We start from the raw sequence: 25245 nt of genomic DNA, 5'->3' as shown, positions 1-25245 counted from the left end.
TATGTTTTTCATTTCATGCGAATGAATTTTAAATACTTCTTTCTCTTTTGTTCCAAACAAACAAAAAAAAAAGACTCAGACACTGCAGTCCATTCTTGCATAACAGCTACATCTATGCCTCATCAATTTAATTGCTCTGTTTTTGTACTTTTTTCAAGTACAATATCGCTTTTCAGAAGGATAGCCAGAAATTATATAATACTTCAAGTACTTACTGTAACCACTCAGTGAAATCTATACATCTGCAATGAAAGGAAATAGTTTTTCTGACGCAAGTAACACAGTTCCTTTGATGTGCAATTGTCATATAAGGAAACATGCTAGACATCAACTTTAAATGTAAGATAAACAAAATCACTTTAAACAATACATGTGATACGCAGATTTTGAAAGGGGAAAGGCACTCACCTTCAGATGCTGAATATATAAGCTAACATCCTTCAACACTAATTGTGCTCTCTGGAATTGTTGGCAATTATAGTTCAGCAATATTTGGAGGGAGCAAGTTCTGCATCTCTTCTAATCTCCTGTATTGAATTGGGCTTCAATGGATGTTTTGCTCTTGAATTAGGAAAGCATCCAGTTTTCCCCTCCTGTGTGCAATACCTTAAACATCCCTGGGGATAATTGCCACCTATGGTAGTTCTGGAAACTTAGGAGGAGGACAGCCACGCTAGTCTATGGGAGCAAAAGATCAGGAAGCTGCCAGCATCTTTTTTGACTAACAATTTTTAATAAAGGCATAAGCTTTCCATAGTCCTGGAAAAAAAAAGTTGCTTGAAGATGTTGCAAATAGTTGCTATTTTTGTGCTATAAAGCACCTTTTCAAGAAAATCCCAGAAATCTCAGAAAAGCCACTTAGTGAAAATTAGATGTGTAAAAGCACAAAAGTAGTGTGCTAGTGAATCCTTTTTTCTATTACAAAACTGCCACTGGATACTATCCAGTTATTCTCTGAAATGAAAAAAATATACTTGGGAAGTGGCCAGATTATTTTCTTCTATATTTGCACTTCAACAGACGCCAGAGATATGCAGCATTGTTTTTGACATACATATATTTTGACAACCAATACTTATTTTTATTATAACTCTTAATTTAGGCTTCCACCTAAATTAAGGTGCCTTCTCAGAGAGACAGCGGATTGAGGATGCCATTAGCTGTGCTAATCCATCAACCCCCTGCTTAGTTGAACTACTTACTATTTGTTCTTTCTAACAGGAAATTTCAAATTTTCCTAAAAGGCAGAACAATGGGTTATATCCTCCAGAATTAGCAATCCTTACAATGGAACAATGGATGTTAAATTAATGATGATTACAGTAATATAAGTCCCATTGAGTTCAGTAGCTCTGTTCACTGATGAAAAATCTAGCTCCAGGTCATTGTAAAACCTTTAGTTATGTAACTCTTATTATATAATTTATCTAATATACAAATTTAATTTGCATTTCCATTATATAAAAATGGATATTTTAAATTCAGAATTCATTAGATCTTGCTTCTGCAAAAACTGAGGTGTTACTGTTGGCTTATGTTGCTATGGAGTTACTGTGAGAAATGAGTCAGAGTGACATTCTAGAATGTAACTGTAAATGTAGCTAGAAAAGAACATTACAGTTGGTCATTATCTGTTTGAGTGCAGGAATATTATGGAGGCTTTGGTGCAGGTGCTTTCATGTCCAGTGTGCTTAGAACTGTTCACTCCCCCAGTGCTGGTCCTGTCTTGTGCACATAATTTCTGCAAAAAATGCCTGGAAAAGATTCTCATTCTCCAAAATTGTAGCCATGTCAATGGGCATTTCTCTTGCCCTATGTGCAGAAAAGTAAGTAGGATCTCATACTGCTATTGCTATATCGTTTTACTTTTCCAAACAAACTTGTTCTGATATTACTCAATGAATAAATTCCAAGAATTATGCTTTATCAAACAGAACAATCAATTACCAAGTAAATTATCTGTGGGAAATGAAACTTGAGGCCACACATCATGGAAAAATTATTGACAAAAAACCAGTTCAAATCCAATGTCCTAACTAGTGCAAGTGAAGAAAGTCCCTCATGAAGCTATCCTTTGATATGGTGAAATGAAGAAAAAAAAAAGTACTTTCCATTGTGATAAAGCCAATTATACAAAACCTGGATAGAACAAAAGCCAATTATGAAAAATCTGGATAGAACAAAATTATGCCCTATAGAATGAAAATGATACAATAATTCACTATAATTTTAAGTTGGAGAGCACATCTTTAGGAAAATATCAAAATGCCTTTTTATGAGCCATACTTATTCATACAATCAATACAGGTAGTCCTCGACTTATGACCATAATAGAGTGTGCCCGTTATATTCATAAGTTGTTATTTGAGGTGCTTCCCACCCTGCTGAGTCACCATAGGCCTTGGAGCTGCTTCCTTTCTCTCTGGGTTGCACCCCCTCACCCCACCCCCAATCTTTGCTTGGCAAACTTACTTTTTTTGTAGATCACCTTTGAGAAAAAGCAGCTGATCTGCCACATGGCCTTCCTACTCAGAGGCCGCATGGTGCCATCCTGGAATCGGGCACCATTTTGGAAATGGGGCAGTTTTTGTGATCTGAGCATTGCAGCTGCTCTCAAAATGGTGCCCACTTTTAGGACAGCACCACATGGCCTTCCTATATGGAGACTGCAGGGCAGATTAACCTGTTCTCTTCCTGAAGTTGATTTAGGAGATCACCTTTGGGAAGAACCGACTGATCTGCCCTGGGCCTACCTATACAGTACAGTGAGAAGGGAAGCAGAGAAGGAAGCAAGATCAAACAGGGTACGGAAGCAGGTCCAAAGGAAATAGATGGAGGGGGCATTGCAGCATATATGTAGGTAGATGTAAAGGTGGGTAGCAGTGGTGGGTTGTCCCCGGTTCAGACCAGTTCTATAAAACCGGTAGCAAAACTGGCGGGAGGCTCCGCCTACTGACCCGGACGTCATCAGAAGTGATCTGCGCGCGGGCACGATGCGAACTGATAGTAAAGGTAAGTAAAACCCACCCCTGGTGGGTAGATGACCAAGAACCTGAATTTTGTTCATGATTGTGGGGGCACTGCAGCAATTGTAACTTCAGGTAAAGATCATAAGTCCCTTTTTCAGCACTGTCGTAATTGTGAATTAACAATTGTAAGACTATCTGTAGTTTAGCATGCATTGCCACAAGCATGCATTCCACGGAAGATAAGCTAGGTTGAAAGATTTGTTTGCTAAAAGAATTTGAACATAAGGCAGGTACTAAAAGAAAAATCTGTTTATACAATGGCTTTGTTTCAGACTGTATACTTGAGAGGAGGAGGACTTATTGGATTGCCAAGGAATATCCTAGTGGAGAATGTTCTTGAAAAATTTAAGTATGAGCTTGAAAATCTTCATGTCAGAGAACAAGACCGTTTGTCTCAAATATGTGAGGAGCATGGAGAAAGCATGAATTTGGTATAAAACCATATTTCTGTCAGTAACATAATTTATATATATATATTGTGTTTCTTGGAGGAATGTTCATTTTAAAGTTTACAGTTCACACCTGCCCACCCAACTTCTTCAAGTATAACTCAATGTAATAGAATTTTATAGCCATTCAGAATCATCTTGAGATGAGAGATGGGTGACAAATATATTTAATAACAATAATCACACAAATTGATTATCCAACATATAGATAGGGTTTTCCCTATCCAGTTGTGTAGGGGTGATGGTGCTTATTTCTGTTTCTTAGCCAAGGGAGCCACCGTTGTCCAAAGATATTTCCGTGGTCATGCATCCAGCATGACATCACACCGCAGTGCAGAGTATGCGGTGGAACACTAAACGTTGTTACCTTCCTAACAAAGTAGTACCTGTTTTTCTACTCGCATTTTCATGCTTTTGAACTGCTAGGTGGGCAGGAGCTGGGAAAAGAACAGGAGCTCACCCTGTTGTGCAGAGTTCAGGTCTCAAACATGGATTGTCAGCTTTCTAGCTGACAAACTCAGCTTCTTAATCACTGAGCTTCAGACACACACCCCCATACATTATCTAGGCTGATTAAAATTCTAAGGGATGAATAAAGGGTATGTTTGACACGTGCCATGAAATGCTTCATGAAATTACTGCATTTCTGCAGTTAATTAATTACTGATTTCTAAGGAAATGTCTCATCTTAATCAATCTTAATAGAATATTCGATAAGCCGTGATCTGAGTTGTTTCCTTATTAAACAGAGAAATAGAATGACCATAGGCAGGCAAAAATCAGAGAGAACAGGAGCAACTTCCAACATCCTGTTGGCTTCTCCACTGAAGTTCCTTGACGGAAGCTGGCACTGAGCATTAGAAACTTTCCTTCCTTCCTTCCTTCCTTCCTTCCTTCCTTCCTTCCTTCCTTCCTTCCTTCCTTCCTTCCTTCCTTCTTCCCTCCGTCCCTCTCTCCTGAAAGCAGGCAGCCAGGTTTGAGACCCGAATGCCACACAATGGGGTGAGATCCCATCCTTGTCCCACATCCATCAAATGTGAGTAGATAAATAGGTACCACTTTGATGGGAAGGTAACTGCTCCATGATGGCATGCTGACCACATGACCATGGAGATGTTTTCAGACAGCGCTGGCTCAATGTTTTTGAGCTCCCTGTAGTCAGCAATGGCTAGAGCAGTGTTGGCGAACTTTTTCGGCACTGAGTGCCGAAACAGGACCGTGAGCGCCAGAAACCGGAAGAGCAGTTGGCTGGTGCGCATGCGTGTGCTTGGAAGATGACCTTCCAGTTTCTGGTGCATGCATGCCGCTGGGATCCACTGGGATTCTTTTTTTTTTTTTTTTACTGCTTGTTATGTTTCCAGTGACAAGCAGTACTTTCACTTTATAGCAAGGAAGCGTGAGAAACGTGTGGCCCTGCCGATTTTGCTGAATTAGGTATCGGTCTCACTATTGGATAGAGCGGCTGAGGTCTGGATGGGAATTGTATTTCAGATTGGCTCTACCCTACTTTAGAAGCTCCAGATTTCTTATAGTACCATAACTAAAATAAGTTTTTCGTTCACCCTTAGGGCACCCTGTAAACAGCAAAGAGGTTTTGAAAATCTGAAATCATCAAGTAGTCATTTGAAGTTTTAGAGTTAGGGATGGCAGCCCTAATCTAGCCCTGGATGAAAAACACCAACAGCAGCAAATATTGTATTGCACTCTAAGGCTATGCCACCAGGTAATAACTTAACAATATCTTTTCATCCAGGTATGTCTCACTGATGATAAACCAATATGCGCCATTTGCAAGCTCTTTGGAGACCATGAATCCCATACTGTAGCAAAAATTGCTGAAGTGTACGCAGAGAGGAAAAAGAGTTTCATCAAAGGTTTAGATTGGGTATTCCAACAGTCTGAATATGCTGAGCAGGCAAGGAAGGTACCGTCCAAGAACCTTGATTCCTTCGTTTTATAACGTGACAATTTTTATTTCAGTGCTTTTATTTCATGATTTCAAAAACCAGATCACGTGACCAGACTTGATTTTATGACCATGTCTACTTTGGTTGCTATGTGAATCACATGATTGTTAAGCAAATCTGGCTTCCCACTTTGCTTCATGAAGCCAGTTTGGAAGGTTGTAAATCTTGATCACATGACTGCAGAACACTGCAACCATCCTGAATGTGATCTGATTGCCAAGTGCCCGAATCATGATTACTTGACCACGGGGGTGCTGCAACACAGGTTATAAGTCACTTTGTTCACTTTGTTATAACTCAGAACCATCATTAAGTCAAGGACTACATATAGTAACCAAAATAAAATGCATTTACAGGAAGTAAATTATATGGTTAGGTAAAACTTAGCACCTAGCTAATTACATCCTACCAGGAGGAGAATCAAACACTATGGGCTGTATATGTGTGTGTGTGTGTGTGTATTCGGATGTGCACTTGGGAAAAAAGGCAGAGGGAGGTATCTTGAGAGTAGCAATCAAAAGACAAGTCACAGTGATAGGCAAAGAAGTGGCACAGTGTAAATCCTTAATCCTTAATTCTCCATATAAACCTGCTGATTCCTTATGGTCCATAGGTCATAAGGAGCCGGAATCAGTGCTGTTGGATTTAAACTTCCAGTAATTAAGAGAGAAGGAATGAAAAGAAACTAGAGATTGACACTGTCATCAGTATGATTCCATTATATTCGTTCATAAATATGTTTGGTTGTATTACTATAGTAAACCCATTTCAATGTCACTTTGGGCATTGAAAAAACCTTTGAGAAAATTAATTGCATCACATTGCCATAGACTTCAAAATATCCCATGTGAAACTAGAACTGATGAGCATTCAGAGAGCCTAGAAAAAAGCTACTTGAGAAAAAAAAAGCAAAAGCCATAATAGTGACGATTTGTCTTGGGGTGGTTGAGGATTCCACTGTGGTGAGTGATTGGATTAGAAGGCCTCTAATCCATCCTTTTCCATCCCAATGATTCTGCTACAGTGCTATTTTGTAGGTTTTGAGTACTTGATTCTCCTCTCCTCTCTTGGGCAATGAACCAGGACCTTAGGTGAGCTCATTTTCAGGGAGTTTATTAATGTAGAAGCATAAGTAGCCTTGGGCATAATGTGTTTTTAATTTTGTTCTGGTGACTTTTGTTGTTTTTAAGTAGAAGATAACCTCCAAGAGTTGCACACTTAGTTATCAAATCAAATCAAATCAAATCAAACCAAACCAAACCAAACCTTTATTGTCAATGCACAATATGTGTACAATGAAATTGAATGAGACTCCCTTGGTGCAGCCTCCCCCCCGCCCCCCAAAATACATCTCAATAACTCAATAAATGAAAGAAATAGAATCCCTAAACTCAAATAAGTAATAACTAACACAATCCCCTTATACTTATATGTACAGTATGTAACATTATATTATATTACATCGGTATGAACACGTTGCACGTTGCGCTGGCCCTGCAAGTCTATCATATTAAACCTAATTGTGGTGTTACGTAGCATTCGGAAGTCTGACAGCCCACGGATAAAAGCTATTTTTCAGCCTGTTCGTTCGGCTGGCTGTGCTTCTATATCTCCTGCCCGATGGTAGGAAAGTAAAGAAGTGCTGACCAGGGTGTGACTCATCCCTGAGGATTTTCCTCACTCTGTTGAGGCAGTGGGTCCTGGCGATTTCATCCAGTGGTGTCAGGGGACAGGCCATAATTGTTTGTGCTGTGCTCATCACCCTCTGTAATGCCTTTCTGTCCACGACTGTCAAGCCAGCATACCATACTGTAACACAATATGTAAGGGCACTTTCTATCGTAGACCGGTAAAAGGAAGTCATCAGTTGTTGTTCCACCTGATTTTTCCGCAAGACCCTGAGGAAATAGAAATAGCAGCTATGTAAATTAAATGAAAAGATCAATCTATCAACCAATTGACAATGTTAAAGTAATTAGAATGCAATTCAGTGTCTGCTCTAAAAGAAAGGGACAATATTTTAAGTGTAGAGAAAGTTACTGGGGTGTCTCTTTTTATGTATACAGATAGTCCTCAACTTACAATCACAATTGAACGCAAAGTTGTTGCAAAGCAAGACATTTGAAAGTAAATTTTACCCCATTTTATGACTTTTCTTGCCACAGTTCTTAATTGAATCACTGTAGTTGTTAACTTAGTAACATGGTTTTTAAGTGAATCTGGCTTCCCCATTGATTTTGCTTGTCAGGAGGTTGCCAAAGGGGATCACATGACCTCAGGACATTACAACCTTCATAAATATAGTTGTAGTGCCAAGCATTTGAATTTTAATCATATGACCATGAGGAGGCTATAATGGTCGTAAGTGTGAAAAATGATCATAGGTCATTTTTTTCAGTGATGTTATAACTTTGAACGGTCACTAAACAAACTATTGTAAGTTGAGGACTACCTGTAGTTTGGGGTTATGGAAAAATTATGATTGTATATCCGCATCTACTTCTGCCAGTGGAGTCATAGTAGTTCAACTTCATGTTTTTATCGAGGCTCATATGGTAAAGAATATTTCTTAAATTTACCTTTTTCTTACAATTATGGTCTTTGAAATAGGACATAATAACGATCATAAAATTTTGTCAGTATTAGTTAACTTTGTATATTAGAATGGCAGTCACATTGTCATTCAACTATGTCACGTTTGAGGTGACTTCCACATAGTCGAGATATATGAATCCCTAGTTGAAAGTAGGAATTCCTTTGACATGCTGCATTTCATGATGTGTGATTTTGTGCAAAAAAAACATTTTAACAAACTATCTACAACATCAGCACTGCAATATCTTTGTAATTGTGTCACCAAAGGTATTTATCAATCATTGTTTTGATTACCCGAATTGAACAAGTATTCAGAATTCCCTTTCAAATATTTAAATTGCTCTAAATAGGTTTTTTTTTGGACTGTTTCTAAGCTTTTATACTTTGTTATACTTTGACAGGAAATTGAAATAAAGATCAATGAACTTGCGTATACCAATACTGGTGTCAAGGTTATGATTGAAGCTGTAGGAAATAGCCTAATCAAAGGTATCAGATGCAGAATGGCTGAGCTGAAAGGGGAGTTATGCAAGGATTATTCTACAAAACTAGAAAAGCTGCAGCTCTTAGCAAATGACCTTCAAGTCCCCACACACCTTTATCATCAAATGAAAGCCTTTTTGGAACAGCATACCACTTCAGTGCGTTTTCTTCAGGAAGATAAAATATTTAGAAGCAAGTTAGAGAAACTTACAGAAGGAAAGCACATACAACAAGATACAAATGGCTGTCATATTTCTATTGGGCAATATTTCAAAGATTTGATCAAAGGCATCAGCATTAATAATTATATCTCCTCTAATTCCGATGAAACTCTTGCAAGTTCCAGTGAGCTCCCTGAAGCATTCAAGCTGGAATGTCCTGCATTTTCTTTCTCTGGTGGATTTCCTGATGAATATTTCTGCCAAGAGGTACTCGATTTTTTCCAGAAATCAAGTGAAATGAAGCAAGAACCTAATCAACACATCTCCCACAGTGAAGGAAATAACACACCACGTAAAATCGACTTCTCACTAGAAGCAGAATGAGTATCAAGGAAAGTTATGATGTAAGGCGCTTTAGAAAAGAATACTATATTTATATTCTACATAGAAATGAGTTAAAAACTAACAGCAAAATGTCAATGTACTGGCTGTTCAGTATTAATTCTGAAGTAAAATATTTATAAATGCAACAATACAGTATGCTATTTGATATACCATACACCAGACGGTGTTAATTATCACTTTCAGATTAGAAAGTCATTTGAAAGGCTGGGGAAAAAAAGAAATGCAAAATCTGATGATAGCAAAAAATAAAGGCGATTCTCGGTTGTTTAAAGAAGGCTTATGGAACTATTGGCTTTTTGCAGGTTTTATTATTTGAGTTCTCTGCTAAATATGTCATTGAATTTCCCAAAATCTTAGTTCTCTGCAGCTCTGGATTACAATGCTTTATATAATATGGGTGACAAATCTACTACCCCAGATTCCTCATAGATCAGTTTAAGGAAAATAAGAATTACTTTGCAACTCTACATAATGTTGAAAGGAGTCTAAGATTCTATTTGGTCTAACCCTGAACATCTTCAGTGCTAAGTAGAAAATGAAAGAGTCTGTTTTGATCTCTGTGCACTTTATGCCCAATATTTCACTGTCATCAGAGAAAAATTAAAATCTCCCTATGTCATGTAGCACAGGGGTGGGTTCCACTTACCTTTACTACCAGTTCACAGCCGGAGCTTCTGCGCAGATCACTCATGATGACGTTTTGGCGGGTGGGCGGAGCCTCCCGCCGGTTTTACTACCGGTTCTATAGAACCGGACAGAACCGGGAGCAACTCACCACTGATGAAGCACCTTTAGCAATAATTGTGCTAAACCAGTTAACAATTCCAATAATTCCAAATAAACCAGTTTTCCCTCAATATGTTCAAAACTTTGCTTATCTCTAGCCAACATTAGCATTCTAGTTCTTAACAATTTGGGACAACGGAGGATCTGTATTGCTTAAAACACATTTCAGTGAAGCAGATTAAGAGGCTGATAAAATTATTTGCAAGATGTACAGGTTGATATGAACACCACTCTCCTGTAATGACTTTGCCACATGCTTTTTGATATCCATAATTTATAGCACTGGAACCACAGGACTGTTTCTAAACATGAAATAACCGTTGGAAAATGGCTCTGTATTCTTACATTCCATAACGCACTTGGCAATACTCTGTCGTGTCAGTACAACCTATATGCTACCTAGTTCACAGGATGGGGGCTTGCATGGAAGAGTTTCGGTTATGGAGCCTAGCTTGCCTAGAACAGCATGAACACGTGGCATAGTGGACAAATGTGTCGGTATTGATTCCTCTAATAAATCCTGGAAGAAAAATTAGGAATGATGTCTGTAGAGACAAAAAGATGGTTGCAAAGCTTGTAATTAAAGAGAGTAAGGAACGGTAAAGATTAACAGAGGCAGAGAAAATTCAAAACTATTTTGTTCAAAGTAAATTGGTGAAGAGGACTGAGCAAGTCTCTGGCAGAATGAATGGTATTAAAAGCGATGAGATGATTCAGGATGAAAACGAGGAGAAAGAAATGCTAGGAATATTAGAGATTTGTATGGGAATGGTATTGATATGTCAATCAGTGGCTCTGAAACAAATGCTACAAATGATCAATGATTACTGCCCTATATTTTATCATTTCAAGTTGACAAGCAGCATGTGTCAATAACCAGACCATTAGGATAATCTGTAAATTTGGATTTATTTTTAAAAATATTTTATTTTTTAAAATTATTTTAACAGTCTAATTCAAATTACCACATGGACCGAAAAGAACTCACTAATGGTTATACGGGAGTAAAAAATCTATATTAGTGGAGATTAAAAGATATTAACAGAAAGAAAAAAAAGATGGAAACTTAGCTAAACAAAGAAAAATGTTTAATATTTTACCTGTGTAGTATTGGTATAGAACCAGTGGTGGGATTCAATTTTTTTAACAACCGGTTCTGTGGGCGTGGCTTAGTTGGGGGTGTGGCTTGGTGGTCATGTGACCGGGTGGGCGTGGCTAGCTGGTCATGTGACCGGGTGGGCGTGGCTATGTGCATAGGGACTACTCAGAGGGCTGAAAAAAGTCATTTCTGACTGGTCCTCGCACTTATGACCATCCTCACATTTATGCCCGTTGCGGCATTCTTAACAACTGTGTCAGTCATTTCACCACTACTTCTCTTCACCACGGTGACAAGATAGGGCGCAAAACGTAAAATGTGAGGACAGTTGTAAGTTCAAGGACTGGTCAAAAGTGTGAGGACCGGTCAAAAATAACTTTTTCAGCCCTCTAAGTAGTCCATATGCACAAAAGGACTACCCAGAGGGCTGAAAAAAGTGATTTCTGACACGTCTTCGCACTTTTGACCGGTCCTCACCCTTATGACTGGTCATCATTTATGCCCATTGTAGCATTCTTAACAACCGTGTCACTCATTTCACAACTGCTTCTCTTCACTATGGTGACAAGATAGGGCAAAAAACGTAAAATGTGAGGACAGTCATAAGTTCAAGGAGTGGTCAAAAGTGCGAGGAACAGTCAAAAATAACTTTTTCAGCCCTCTGAATAATCCATATGTACAAAAGGATACAGCAATAGAGAGGGATGAAGGAAAGAGAAGAGAGATGGAAGAAAGAAGGAGAGAGAGGGAAGGAAAAGGGAGGAAGGAAGGGAAGGGAAATTAATTAATATGAACATGAATATTCCAATTATTTCCATGCAATCCAATTTCTTACAAATCAATTAATTATATTTACCGATAATAATAAACCAAATAATTTCCCCCCTATATTCCTCCAAACCACAACTTAACCATTTCTGCTTTCAACACAATATACAATTAATAGTATCTCAATTACTACAATTCCCTAGTTAAATAGAGCTTTTTTTCTTTTGTGTTTTAAAATCTTGAACTCTCCTCTTTTTCCCTAAATTTCCCATTGTTTGCACCTACCTTTTTTGGTGAGGAAAAAGAAAAGAAATTTGCCTGCCTAATTTTCCAGCGTTGCAGCAAACAGCAAAGCCAACAGCCTGCTTTACTTTCAGTTTCGTTTTTCAGCATAGCTGGGGGAAAAAAATCTGCTCCAGCACTCTTTGCAAGCAAGCAGCAGAGCCCTGAGCAAAACAGCTGAGAGCAAATCAGCTGAGAGTCGGGAGGCCGATCTAATCAACAGGCTAATTAGCCTATGTTGAAGCTCTGCAGGCCAATAAAATTACAAAAAAACACCAAACCGTTTGTTAAATTGCTGGCTCGCCTGCCCCTCGCCCACCACTATTTATTGGCAATAAATAGTGGTGCAGAGGAGTTGGGTAAGGGGCGGGACGAGCCAGCAATTTAACAAACTGTTCAGCCGAACTGCCTAGAACCGGCAGAATCCCACCACTGTATAGAACTAATTCAATTCTTAAGCTAAAAATTAAACCCAGACTATATGGAAACATACTGCTTCAAATTCTTATTTTTAGAAGATAGAGATTTTAAATAAAGTTTTTATAAAGACTCTACCACAGATAATGGATTCATGTTCTAAATTCATTCCTCGCTGTCAGGGGAATACGTTTCTTTCCATTTACAATATGTAAAAATATCAGCTTTGCTGAACTCCAGGTTTAGTAGAGCCAAAGCTCTTCATTAAATGACAAATTCATTTTGTTTATGATACAATGAACGCAGGTTTCTAAAGTCCTATGTCAACTTTGTGAAAAACAAAAAATGGAATTTAGAGTCATTATTTTTCTTTCAGTTCATTCATTTCTATAATGGGAATCAAAACCTTTCTTAGAGTCTCAATTACATAAAAAGTTTAATATACCTTCATTTTTTTTAAAAAAAAATGATTTATATGCCGCCCTTCTCCGGAGACTCAGGGCGGCTTACAATGTATTAAGCAATAGCCTTCATACTTTTGTATATTTATACAAAGTCATCTTATTGCCCCCACAATCCGGGTCCTCATTTTACCTACCTTAGAAAGGATGGAAGGCTGAGTCAACCTTGAGTCTGGTGAGATTTGAACTTGCAGTAATTGCAGGCAGTTGATGTTAATAACAGTGATTTAGTCTGCTGCGCCACCAGGGCTCATTGATAGAGTTACAAGAAACATACTGAAAATTATTCATGAAGCATTTAACAGAATTGTGATTTGAATGAGAAAACTTTGTATCAAGGTTCACATTTCTTACTAGGATACATGAACATTACTTATGAACTTACTCGATCTTTGAGTAAATGTCATACAATCTGATTTTGTATAGCAAACAAATATTTGAAAAATGCAGTCTGAGTAATTTTAAAAACAAGAATTTGAATTATTTTATCCTATTAATATTTCACTATATAAGATACAAAACAAGATTATGTACAATAAAAATAGAAGTCTATTATTGGAGAGTGACGAATTGTCATTCCTGTTGAGTCAGCTTCCATCAATCAAAATGGCAGATTCAAAACTAATGCAGTCAGAGAACAAAAGTGTTCCATTTTAAAATAATTAACTATGGGATTTTTAAGAGTAATTTCTTATCTTATTGCTGCAACAGGAAAACATGTATGCAGATTCGATAATTTCACAGCCCAAATATAAAATATTTTAAGTAGAATTCTGCACATACTTTATTTATAACAATTATATAGCTGCTCAACTTATACCAAACGACTCCCAATCAAGGGTTATGTCAACTCTGAATCGAACCTGGCTGAAGCCATCTTTTGCTGCTTCATAGTTGCCACATACTCTAAGGGAGGGGGAGTAGGTGGACTGTATCACAGACAAAACAACTAGCTTTCCCATGGGAACCAAGGTCATCCCAACAGGTGGCAGTTGAAGGAGGAGAGGAGTGACCTGGGAACCCATCAACTGTTTTAATTGGACAATGTGACTTGGGACACTTGGGAAGAGAAATGGCTACTCTTTTAAGTATGCTATTAATGCGGGAAACTTCAGAGTTCATTTTCACTAGCCATGCCGATATGTTGAACATAATAAACATGTTCTTCGAGGCACCTGCCTGCACCAGAGTTCTGTTTTCTTTGGGTGTGTTACTCGGAACGCTGATAGCATAAATACTTAAACAAGCATAAAACCATATTAAAACTATTAAAACAATAAACATTAACATATGGTTTCTGATTATACCTGGCACCTCATCCTATCTCAGTGCTTGAGGGAAAAGCCTTGTCTTCAGTGCTTTTTAGAAATCTAGAGGGTAGATGCCTTCCAAACTTCAGGAGGCAGAGCGTTTCATAGGGCAAGGGCTGCCACCAAAAAGGCACAGTTCCTAGATCCCATAAAAGTGGCAATGTTTCAGAGAAGGGACGAAGAGCATGCCCATCCTATTTAACTTGGTAAGACAGGTGGATGCCTTTAGTGAAAGGCACTCCCACAAATAACCTGGCCCTGTGCTATATAGGGATTTAAAGGTAATAACCAGCACCTTGAATTGCACATGGAAGGAAGAAAATTGGAAGCCAGTGTATTTCTCACAACAGAGACGTTACATGGCTAAACACTCATCACTGTGCACGCTTCCACATTCTGGAGTAGCTGAACCTTCTGGATTGTCTTTAAGGCTGCATGTAGAGTGCATTGCAGTAATGCAAACAGGAGATGATCAAGACATGAATGACTGTCAGCAAGGTCTCCAGGTCCAAGAAAGGACACCATTGGTGCACCGAAAAAAAACTGTGCAAAGGCCTCCTTAGTTACATGTGCCACTTGCTCCTTGAGCAAGTCATGAGTCCAGGAGGACTCCCAAATTGTGTATTGGTTCAATCTCAGGAACTTCCACCCCATCCAAAAATAGAATATATCTGAGTCTGGGGAGTGGGGAGAAAAAACCCAGAGCCATTCTGTCTTTCCAGGGTCCAAGCTGGCTGCTTCCCATTCAGACCCTTACAGCCTGCAGGCATCTGGCCAGCATCCTCACAACATCAGTGTCTGGCTAGGGATAGACATAATTGGGTATCATTAGGATATTGATCCTACCAGACCCCATACTGACAGATGACCTCCCCTAGTTGTTTCAGGTAGATGTTAAAAAGGAGAAGCAAAAGGCTCCTATTAACACCAACTGGAATCAGCTGCAGAGGAAGGAGAAGAACTACTATAACATAGTGCCTCCCAACCCTCGAAGCTTGTTCAAAAGGATACCATGGTTGATGGTACTGAAAGCCACTGAGAAATCCAGAAGGGTCAGATGGTTGCACCACCCCATCCTGATCCCTTCAAAGGTCATTAACAAGTGTGACTAAGGCTGTTTCAGTGCTGTGCCCTGGCCTAACCCAGGCTAAAATGAGTTCAGATAATCTGCTTCGTCTACGGCCCTTGGTAGCTTTGTGCTAACCACCTTCTCAACACTCTTTCCTGAAAAGGGAAAATTGGAAACTGGAAGAATGTTTTCTAATACTGTGGAGTTCAAGAGTGGCTTCTTAAGAAAGGGGTACACCAATGAGAGGCATTAATCACCCTCTGGACCCTTACTGGGAGTACAATGAAAATAAGACTTGGTTCCAAGTTGCTATACAATACAAATAATTTTCCCAGAAAAAAAAATATGAAATTGATATTACAATGCAAAAAGTATAATACTTCAACTGAAGTGGATGAGCAGTATTTACACAGTGTAAGGCTAAAGTGATATTCATTCTTATTTCTTGTGACTCTTTTAAAAATGACTCTTGTGCTCAACATTAGAAGTAAAATATTTTTCCTTGCAGATTGGTAAGAATTCATTCTCATAGATATATATGAAAGTGGAACACTGGCTCCCTCTTGTGATAAAACATAGAACTGAAATTTCAGTATCTTTTAGAAACCATTTAGAGAAAAGGTTTGATTCATTTCTATGTAACAGTGTATGAGCAAATGATAAAATCCCACCTCCTCAGCCAACACAATTACTTATACATTTGTACCAATCTCAATAGCAATTCTATTTTCACTCAAATAGGAAATTCATTAGAGAAACACCATTGACTAAGTGAAAAAAGGGACAGGAACAAGAGGCTATCACCTTAAATTATTTCATGTGCTAGCATGATTACTTTCAGTTAACAGCTCCAACCTTGGTGTTGCTCAATGTTTAGCTTAATAAAACAATTCCTGGAAGGTAAATTTAATGACCAAGTGATATGGGTCACTGAGTCCTCATAAGAGTTTTATTGCTTCCTCTTGCTTTACTTATTTATTTATTGACTATCTTTGTTATTTTTATACCAAGTACCTTCTCCCTATTTTCCCCACAACAGTCCTATGAAGTGGGTTGGGCTGAGAGAGTGGCCCAATATCACCCAGTCAACTTTCATGCCTAAAGCGGAATTAGAACTCAGTCTCCTGCTTTCTATAATGTTAATATTACCTTTTTCAGATAGGTTACTTGTTTATCTGAAAAATGCAGATATTTTCTACATATTTATAGGACATGCTATGATAGGCTCTTTTAATAATTCTACCTTTGTATACATTTTTATGACATAGTCTGTTCTGTCCAGTCCTGGACCTTTTTGAATTCTGTCCCTAATATATGTTCTCTACTATGTATTAATTATAGTTGGAAGTGTCTTAGACTACAACATCCCCTGTAGATTGCCTTATAGAAATTATCAATCAAGCCGGTTAATGCCATCTCAATATCCAAATAAACAATTAGACTCTCCCCCCCAATATATATATATTCAAAGAGAGAAGCTGAAAACAAAGAGAGAAGCTGAGGACATAAAAAAGAGGAAGAGCACATGAGGATGGTGCTCCCTCTACAAAGAAGTTAAAAGTAAGGAAGTAAAACTAACAGCTTCTATTCCCCCATGTGAACTTCTGCTTTTTGTTTTTTTAATCTTTTGAAGAATGACTGCTTTCTTGGGATCTCATGCAAGGAAGAGGCAATAACTGCAGATAAAATATCACATGCTTTCCATAAGTAAACTTGTAAGAGAAAGAAGCATGTACCATTTAAGTGTTGAAAAGAAGCAATGGAACTGTTTAAGCCTTAAAGTCACGTGCTTTGAACATTTTTTTTACAACCAACAGTGAGCCCACAAATACAGAACATAATCCATTGCACATACTGTGTCTATTATGAAACAGCCCTTGTGCAGTAAAGTTCCCTGAATCTGCTATACAGAAATTAATTATTGTGTGGGTGTAAATTATGCAGTATAATTTTTGAAGATTAAATTTAAATTAGCACTTCAGTAGAGTAAATGACTTCTGCTTTAAATCTGCTCCCACAAGATACTTATATGCAAATTGCACAGTTATAGCAGTAAGAAAGCTGCAATCACAGATGAAGCAGCATCACGATTTTTCCCCCTTTTTCCTTCGTGTGGTCACAGATGACTTGAAGGCACCTAATCCATCGAAAGAATCCTACACACCTACATCGCAAAGCAATTTTCTTAGATTGCCGGCCTAAGTGCATCACCACTACCATATTGGCCTTTTATTACGCCCCTTTTCAAAACTGTCAGTTTGCTCGCAAAAGCGTCTGACCCAGTTCCAAACGCGCTTCCACAGGACAAATTCCACAGGACTCGGATTTCTTGGAAGGTTCCATTTTCCTAGTTTCCATTTTCCGCATGCCCGAGGTTGCCATGCCGTGTTATCACGCTGCAGCAAAAGTAATGGGAGCTGCAGTCCTATATACACATTTACCTGAGGAGTAAGCCTAACTGAACCCGAATTACCTGAACAATCAGAATATTACCTGAATAATCGGGTAAAATACAAGCGCATTTTACGCTTGTATTTTTTTACTACCTGATTCTCGAATTAATTTTCTGCCTTAGTGGCTTTCCGATCAGGAAGGCGATCCTTTTTTTTTACAGGGGATCTCAATGCGATTTGCAAGTAGGATCGCGAAGGGCGGGTCCTAATTTGGGGTTTTTTTGGGGGGGGGGAGTGCTGTGTGGAAGAAAAGAGCACAGATGTATTTCCGCGAATGCTGGCATCGAACCTCGCGGGATTCTGACTCATCTTCAAGGAAGGATGGGGTGATTATTTTACGGCGAGATTGATGCTCAGCCTCCCTCCCCCCCCCCCACGTCCCTGTCAATGGGAAGACATTCTCCCGCCTTGGCAAAAGACAAAAAAAAAAAAAAAGAAAGTGATGAATCGAGGTCCGCAGCATTCAAGCCCCAACCAGGTAAGGAAGCCAGCTGCTGCCACAGGAGCGCTCCTCTTGCCCAATCAGAACTCGCAATCTACCAAAGGGGCGGGGCTATCCCGATTCTCCGCCAATGGTTGCATCCAAACGGGATAACGGACAAGTGGCTTGCCCGCCCTCCCTAACTCGCCACACGGTCGGAAGGCGGAGCTTTCTTAGGCGCTTTGGGGAGGGGGTGGGAACGTCATCCGTTTTTTTTTTTCCCGTGATCCAACGCTGTGAAAGGCGGTAGCACTGCTGCAGTAGCGGCGCCGCCGCCGCTACCGAAGACGACTCCATCCGGGTCCTGGATGGTGCTGTAGAGACGGGAACCGCCGTATTACAGGTAACGGTCGTGTGATCGCGAGCAAGGGAGGAGAAAGGCGGGATCAGCGAAAGAAGATGTTGGCCTGTTCGCACGGGAGCGGGATTGTTTCGCCTGCGCGGGAGAACGGCTTTAGGCCTCCAGGCGATCTTTCTGCTACTTCTGAGGCGATAGGAGGGAGGGAGAAAAAGGGCGAAGTTTCCCCGCTCTCTTCCCTCCCGCCCTTTCTTCCTGCCCGCTTTCGCCCTGCATCCTTTCTTCCCCTTCGCCCCCCCTCCCTCTCCTTGCCGCGCCTTCCCTGACAAACCTGAAGGTCCGAGAAGCCCCGCCCACTCGGCGGCGACCGATTGGCCTCTGGGCTGTAGTCCTCCTCGCGATTGGCCGGAGATGCCTCTCCTAGGTGGGCGCGTCACTTCCCGTAGCAAGTTCGAGATGGGCAAGGGAGACCTTGGCTGCCGGGGAGGGATGAGGAAAGGGGGTGGGGCGCGAGATGATGCTGCGGCGGGGACTCCCAAGCACGATGGGCAAGCCCCGCCCCGTCTCTCGAGACGCCCCGCTTCCCGCCTATTGCCGGCCGAGCGCTGTCGCAGCTTCCTTCTCTGCCGCGCGCCTTCGAGCCCCCCCTCCCCCCCCCACTGGCTCGAGCACCGGACCACGAGAGCCCCGGCCGTTGGGGGGCGGGGGAGCGAGCGATGAGGGAGGGGAAGGCCTGCTGCTGGGCGGCGGGGACTCCCAATGGCCCGAAGCCTCTTGGGCCGGAGCGGGGCCAAAAAAAAAGAAAGAAAAGAAAGAGGTGGGGGCTGCTTCTTGGCAAGCGGCTTTGCTACCACGAGGCGCGCCGCCCTCTCCTTCCCGCGCGGTCTTTCTCTTCTGACCGGAGAATTATCCCGTCCACGCTGGCTTGGCGACCCCGCTCCTTTCCTTAGAGGGAGGCTTGCTTCTTTTTGGGGGGTGGATGGGAGAGAAACAGCCAGGAGGATCGGGATCTCCCAAGGGATCTGGCAATCAAATCTTTGGCGCCTCTTTAGCTGATTTGTACAGCCCGTCTCCGGTTGGAAAACTTAAAAGTGGTTTGAATTTGAAGCAGTGTAATAACTTCGTCAGAGACAGGGGGAGGGGTTTCTCTCCCCCCCCCTCTTTTTTTTTCTTTTTTTTCATTTTGTGGCGCTCCTTATTTAAGCCATCCGCTATTTTAATCGGCAGATCGTGTTGGGACTCGTTGGAGGTGCGAAAGCCAGAATGGATTTTGAGTATCGGGTTTTGCTTTTTTTTCCCCTCTTGCTAGCAAGTTTGCTAATTATTCTTTTTGGATTCTTTACCTCCAATTCAAATATTGAGCTATTTATTATACTCTGGCAGTTGTGTTTTCTTAATGGATGCCGGTTATCTTTTTCAGCTGCCCTTCCTGTATCTTCCTTCGGGTTGGAAGTAAAGTTGCAAAAAAAAAAATGTTCTTCTCTACCTAGTGAAATTTCATTACATGGGATGATGGTGGTATTACCTACTTGAAAGCTGACAAGGTGTATCTATTTCTGTGCAGCTGGGCAGGAAAAGAGGAGCATTGTCCTTGGATGGGATGACTGTGTTTGTCTTTGAAAGGAAAAGGCTACAAAACTATGTATTTAAGCCTTTTCTTTTGCCACTCCGGATTTTGGTCCTGTCAAGTTAAACTTAACTTTTCAAACTGACAGTTATAGTGTCTTAATTTGAAATGATGAGGGAATATAGATTTCCCCCCCTTTTTCCAGAAATAAGCCTAAAATGAAGTCTCTCAGAAAACTTTCAAGACAAAACATTAATTAAATTAATTAATTAAATTAGTAATTTGTTCAAAAAGTAACTCTTAACATTCTTTGAAAACTTATAACAGATATTAAAATAGAAATATATTGGTAATATAGTTTCATATAAAATGTTATAGCAATAAAATTCTGTACCACTAAGATAAAGTAACAAACCATGGAATAGACTGATTTGCTTTTACCTTAAACTAAGCCAGTCAGACTTACAAAAAGATTCCTTATTTGTATACAAGGAGGCTAAGACTGCTGACAGCTTTATTTCTAAGTCAGAACTTTCAAGAGTTTGAATATGTGGGGAATATGTTAATGTTAGTCTGAGATTCATGGAATATAAAATCATCCAGTTTACATAGCAATTTTCAAAGCACTTTTGGACCTTTAAATTTTAAAATACGCATTTCTGAGTAAGGATTCACTAAACAAAGCAGTTTGAAAGGGATTTGGTTTCATTTTAATTAGAGTAAATTAGTATATATGTGAAGCTTAGTTCAGGCAACTGTCAAATATGGGTGCTGCTTTCAGTGTGTTTGATCTTTTCCTAGACCTATAAAAGATTAAAGCACTTTCGAAATAACCAAATGGTGGATGGCTTTTGATTGTTTGCTACAAATACTGAGTGATTGCTGCTGCCAATAAACCTCAAGTGTTTATGAATATGTGCAGGTGTTGGTGGGGAAATTGACATTTTGTCTTGAAAGTGAAGCTAGCAGAGTGATGGGTTAGTGCTTCATTGAAATTTATGAATTTCAAGTAACTGGATGGATTAATTCAAATAATGACATGAAATCTGATCTATAAATTTATTAAATCAAAGTATTGAATACAAATAGTTATTTTGTAGGAATAAACTGTCATTCTCTCCTCTTCAGTTTTATATTTGTTCTTAGAAGAAGCAATTGATTGCAACTACCTTAGATCAAATATTTTATAAGCTTTTCAGGACTGTTACATTTGAAAAATAATTATGTGTATTTTTAAAAATTATATGCATCATAGACAAAGCAAATGTATTACAAAGCAAATGTAATATGTTCAATTTATTCCCAATGTACTAAAACACAAGCCATACCTTTAACATAGTAAATTTATTAAACATTTAGGTAAATTTACCAGAATATTGCAAGGGCAACTTGTCACATGGATTCTGATACCTACTCAAAGGAGTATAAGCATTATTCAACTGTTTTGATTATCCCACTCAAATATAGTAAACAAAGTTTAGATTTATTATGGGGCCCTATGGTTTTAAACTATGGATATCTCATAGTTTATGATATTTTCAGTGGACATATTTGGGATTCAAATTTCTGCATGACCCCTTTATTTACTGTCATGTTATTCATTTTCACCCAACTTGTCCCTGTCTATTTCTTAGTTTTGCATCAATTATCTGTTTGAGATAAGAGAAAAAAGTCTCTATAGTTCATTCAAAATTTCCAAAACTTGAATATTAGTATCTACCAGAGCAATTTTCATATAACAAATGCACAAAACATTCTTTATTTACAACCTGTGTTTTATTTCAATATAAAGAATAGTATTGGTTTCCTGTCCCATTAATGTATTGTTATAACATCTGGCATTTCTTATTGCTGAAATTGCAGTTGCATGCTTTTATTTATTTAGGATGGTTTTCATTAACTTTCCTTCCTTTTAGGTTTGAAAGTGGAATAGAATGAGGAACGCTATATAATAGTTGCCTTGCATCAGTATTTGAACTCAACTTAATTTCTTCATCCAAAGAAGTTCCCCAGAGTGAACCATTTGGATATTGAACTAGAAAGAACGGCTTTGAAATACCGCAGATAATTAAACCGGAGAGATGTTTGTTTTAGCATCCTTTTTAAAAAGACATTGCCATCTATTAAATGAAGATACTGCTCTGTGGGATGAGGTAGTAGGTTGTATAGTTTTAGGGTCATACCCACCACTGGGAGATAACTATACAGTCTACTGTCTTTCCTAAGGAAGCAGATAATCATCAGCAACATTAGTCTGATTTTATTCTGAAACTACTTGCAGTGGTAGATAATGTTCATAATTGAATATTATTTCAAGGAAGCAAGAAAGTAAACAAGCAAGCAACCAACCAACAGGGAACTTGCACTGGTGCCATATTTAATAGCATTTAAAGTTGGCTAATGGTATGGGAGACTTGAGAGGGAAATAACTCACGCAAAGGTAATTCAAAAAAGTAAATCTTTTGTGTTCAAGTTACTTTTGACCAGTTTTGGCAGTATTTCCCTATTCCTAGTACCTGTTTTCCATAATTCAAAAGGCCTTGAAGGGGGGACATGTGAACCCAAAAGTTTCCTGCTACATTTTTAGAATCAAATTCAAAGGAATATTCTCTGAACAAATTTACTTTCTAAATACATTTCTCTTATCAGGTTGAGGTAGTAGATTGTATAGTTGTAGGGTAGTTATTTTGCCCTCTTCGGGAGATAACTATACAATCTATTGCCTTCCCTGAGGAGTAAAAATTCTACAGTATTCGTAATGGATTATTTGCAGTTTGGTTTAAAATAAATTACAATTTTTGTTTTTACCGGCAAACTGTTCATGAGGTTGTAAGAATCATTTTGCTTTTATCTACTGAGAGAGATACTTGTTGAGGATGGAATAAATTATGTTTGTGTATTACTCATGTTCTTACTGAATGAATATTTCAAAAATACATTCTTGTGAAACTAAACTGTACTTTAAGAAAGTAACCATTCTTTTGTTTCAGATGGACTGGGGATATACTTATGTGTATACTAATCATTTGATAGGATGTCAAAATATTTAACACTTAAGGATGTTTCCTGTTTACCACAAATGAACAATGGTAATAAACCTGCATATGTTTTATACTGCATAATCTTTAAAGATGTGCATAACTTTTCACAATGACTTTTTTTTTTTAGAAGAATGAAGAAATGGTGGGGTTCCTAGGAAGAGGTAGTAGGTTGCATAGTTTTAGGGCAGTGGTTTTGCCTATAAGGAGTTAACTATACAACCTGCTGCCTTTCTTAGGGCTTTAATATCACAACAGGATCATAGTTGGTCGAATTCCATATTCTTAATCTAAATTATTCTATAAATTTGCAAGATTTACCATTACATTTTTGTCCCTTGAATCAAATAAACCAAATAATGCAGAAGTTCCTTAAACTACCTTGATGAAACATTCTTTCCCCTTTGCCAGAAGAATGTAAGAACAAGAACAAAAAAAAAAAAGTACCTGCATACTGGGGAGAAGTGTTGTGATTTCAAACTCATTTTAAGTCTAGTACTGCTCTTGTATGTATTTTCATAATAAAATAGAAATTCAGTTCTGCGAGAGATTGTGTTTCTTATGTTCCCTTCTAATATTTTCTGATTTTATCATCTAAATATGTCTTTATATTTCAATAAAGTCTCTGTATGTTTTAGAATAGATTAATTGTTGGTATGCCTAAGCAACTATGTTCTATGTAAAGAAGATTGAGATTTGACCTACATATCAGCAAAGTAACTTTCCTAAAATTGTACAGAACAGGACTATAATAGGTGTTAGAGAAGAATCAGATTCTCCTATCCTGGGAGAAAAAGAATCCCAAATTTTTGTTTCTCCTAATTTATTCATCTGGGAAGGACAATTGGACAGATATCTTGAAATGTTGTCAACTGCTCCATTCTAAGTCTTCCTCTTCTGGGTCAGTCTGACTCATGATTCCCAGTGCAGAATATAAATATGCAAACAGAAAACAAGAGAACAGAAATACAGGAAAGCACCCTTTTTCAAGCTCACATAGCTGATAAACTCAAGGAACAAGAACCAAGCAAATTTCAGAAAGCAATTGAAAATACCACTAGGGCAGTGGTTTCAAACTCAAGGACTGCGGGCTTGATCTGGCTTGCAGGGTGCTTAAATCTGGCTCCCGGGGCCAGCCTAGAAATAGCAAAGGACCGGCCCATGGTGCCTCTGGCAACGTGGTAGTGGGAGGCCACATGCAGCTCCCTGTGCCCTGTTTTGCCCAGCAGAGTGCTGCAGGAAGCCATCCAGGCCGAAAACAGTGCTCTGTGTCTCCAGGTTAGTAGGGCCCATCGGATCGCATAAGGTTCTTTCTCCCACACTGCCCATCTTTGATAGGTCTCCGTCAGTTTCCTCGAGGTGTACGCGCAGAGATGTAAAATACCTCTGGCATCTTTCTGAAGGAGGACCACTGCAATGGCCACGTCGCTGGCGTCTGCCTGGATCACGAAGGACTGATCTGGTCGTTCCCATCTCCCCTCCCTCCTCTGGCCGGCCCACGGAGAACTACAAAGCTGATCCGGCCTTTGAAGAAATCCAGTTTGACATCCCTGATCTAGTTCATAACCTTTGGTGATCCCTGTCAAATTAATTTTGAAATACACATTTTTCACGCAGTGAACAAGTTACCTGCTTATTTACAATGACCATATTTAGCCTATGAACGTTTTTTTTCCACAATGCACAGAGTATAATTTGAAGAGTATAATTTATATTGTACATTCAGATATAATTTTTAGAGTAGCCTTTATAAATGGAAAAATAGAAAAAGCAAAACAAGCATATATAAATACAGAATCTAAAATTATATACATGCACATAATAAGCTATAAGATACATTTAATAAAGCTAAACAAAGCTATTGTGGGCCTTTTTCAAGCCAAGTGGAATTTAGTTAAATTGGTTATTGAAAAGGTAATCGATCACTTCAGTCAATTAGTTGCAGTGGTTTCAATTATGCTTTTCATTTGAGTTGGACAACTGTGGAAAACGTTTAGAATGAAACAGAAGTGCATGGAACTCTTACAGATGAAAGGAATATGCTCTTAAAATGTCTTTGCCATCAATTCCAGCCACTATTCCAACAATGCTGACATCATCGCATGCCACAGATGTGAAGCCACTATG

The 25245-nt window shown here is 39.0% G+C and overlaps 2 protein-coding genes across 3 annotated transcripts in view; one reads left to right on the top strand and one right to left on the bottom strand.

The window, feature by feature from the left end:
- The first annotated feature begins 1598 nt into the window (after nt 1-1598).
- LOC117677472 (tripartite motif-containing protein 54) lies at nt 1599-9360 on the top strand. The gene is made up of 4 exons (XM_034437677.3): nt 1599-1826; nt 3302-3460; nt 5232-5402; nt 8442-9360. Exons 1-4 carry the CDS (start codon nt 1653-1655, stop codon nt 9066-9068), a joined length of 1131 nt encoding a protein of 376 aa, XP_034293568.3. The 5' UTR covers nt 1599-1652; the 3' UTR covers nt 9069-9360.
- The window catches only part of FBXW12 (F-box and WD repeat domain containing 12), a 31091-nt gene continuing 12536 nt past the window's right edge, over nt 6691-25245 (bottom strand). For both annotated transcript variants that reach the window (XM_034437660.3, XM_087887815.1), the window contains exons 10-12: nt 18845-25240; nt 8637-8690; nt 6691-7343 (exon numbers count right to left, since the gene is read on the bottom strand). In XM_034437660.3, the coding sequence (XP_034293551.2) occupies nt 25141-25240 (100 nt within the window). In that variant the 3' untranslated portion in view covers nt 6691-7343; nt 8637-8690; nt 18845-25140. The remainder of the gene's footprint in view (nt 7344-8636; nt 8691-18844; nt 25241-25245) is intronic.

The sequence above is a fragment of the Pantherophis guttatus genome, chromosome 2 (assembly GCF_059756535.1).
Source record: "Pantherophis guttatus breed Tessera chromosome 2, ASM5975653v1, whole genome shotgun sequence".
Classification (NCBI taxonomy): Eukaryota; Metazoa; Chordata; class Lepidosauria; order Squamata; family Colubridae; genus Pantherophis; species Pantherophis guttatus.
The sequence above is the reverse complement of the archived record's forward strand: the minus strand, read 5'-3'. Positions and strand labels throughout refer to the sequence as shown.

Excerpts from the sequence above, each read along its gene's own strand:
- LOC117677472 (XM_034437677.3), top strand. The coding sequence starts at position 1,653 with ATGGAGGCTTTGGTGCAGGTGCTTTCATGTCCAGTGTGCTTAGAACTG. Across the intron at positions 3,461-5,231 it reads ATGGAGAAAGCATGAATTTG|GTATGTCTCACTGATGATAA; the intron begins GTATAAAACCAT and ends CTTTTCATCCAG. Across the intron at positions 5,403-8,441 it reads ATGCTGAGCAGGCAAGGAAG|GAAATTGAAATAAAGATCAA; the intron begins GTACCGTCCAAG and ends ATACTTTGACAG.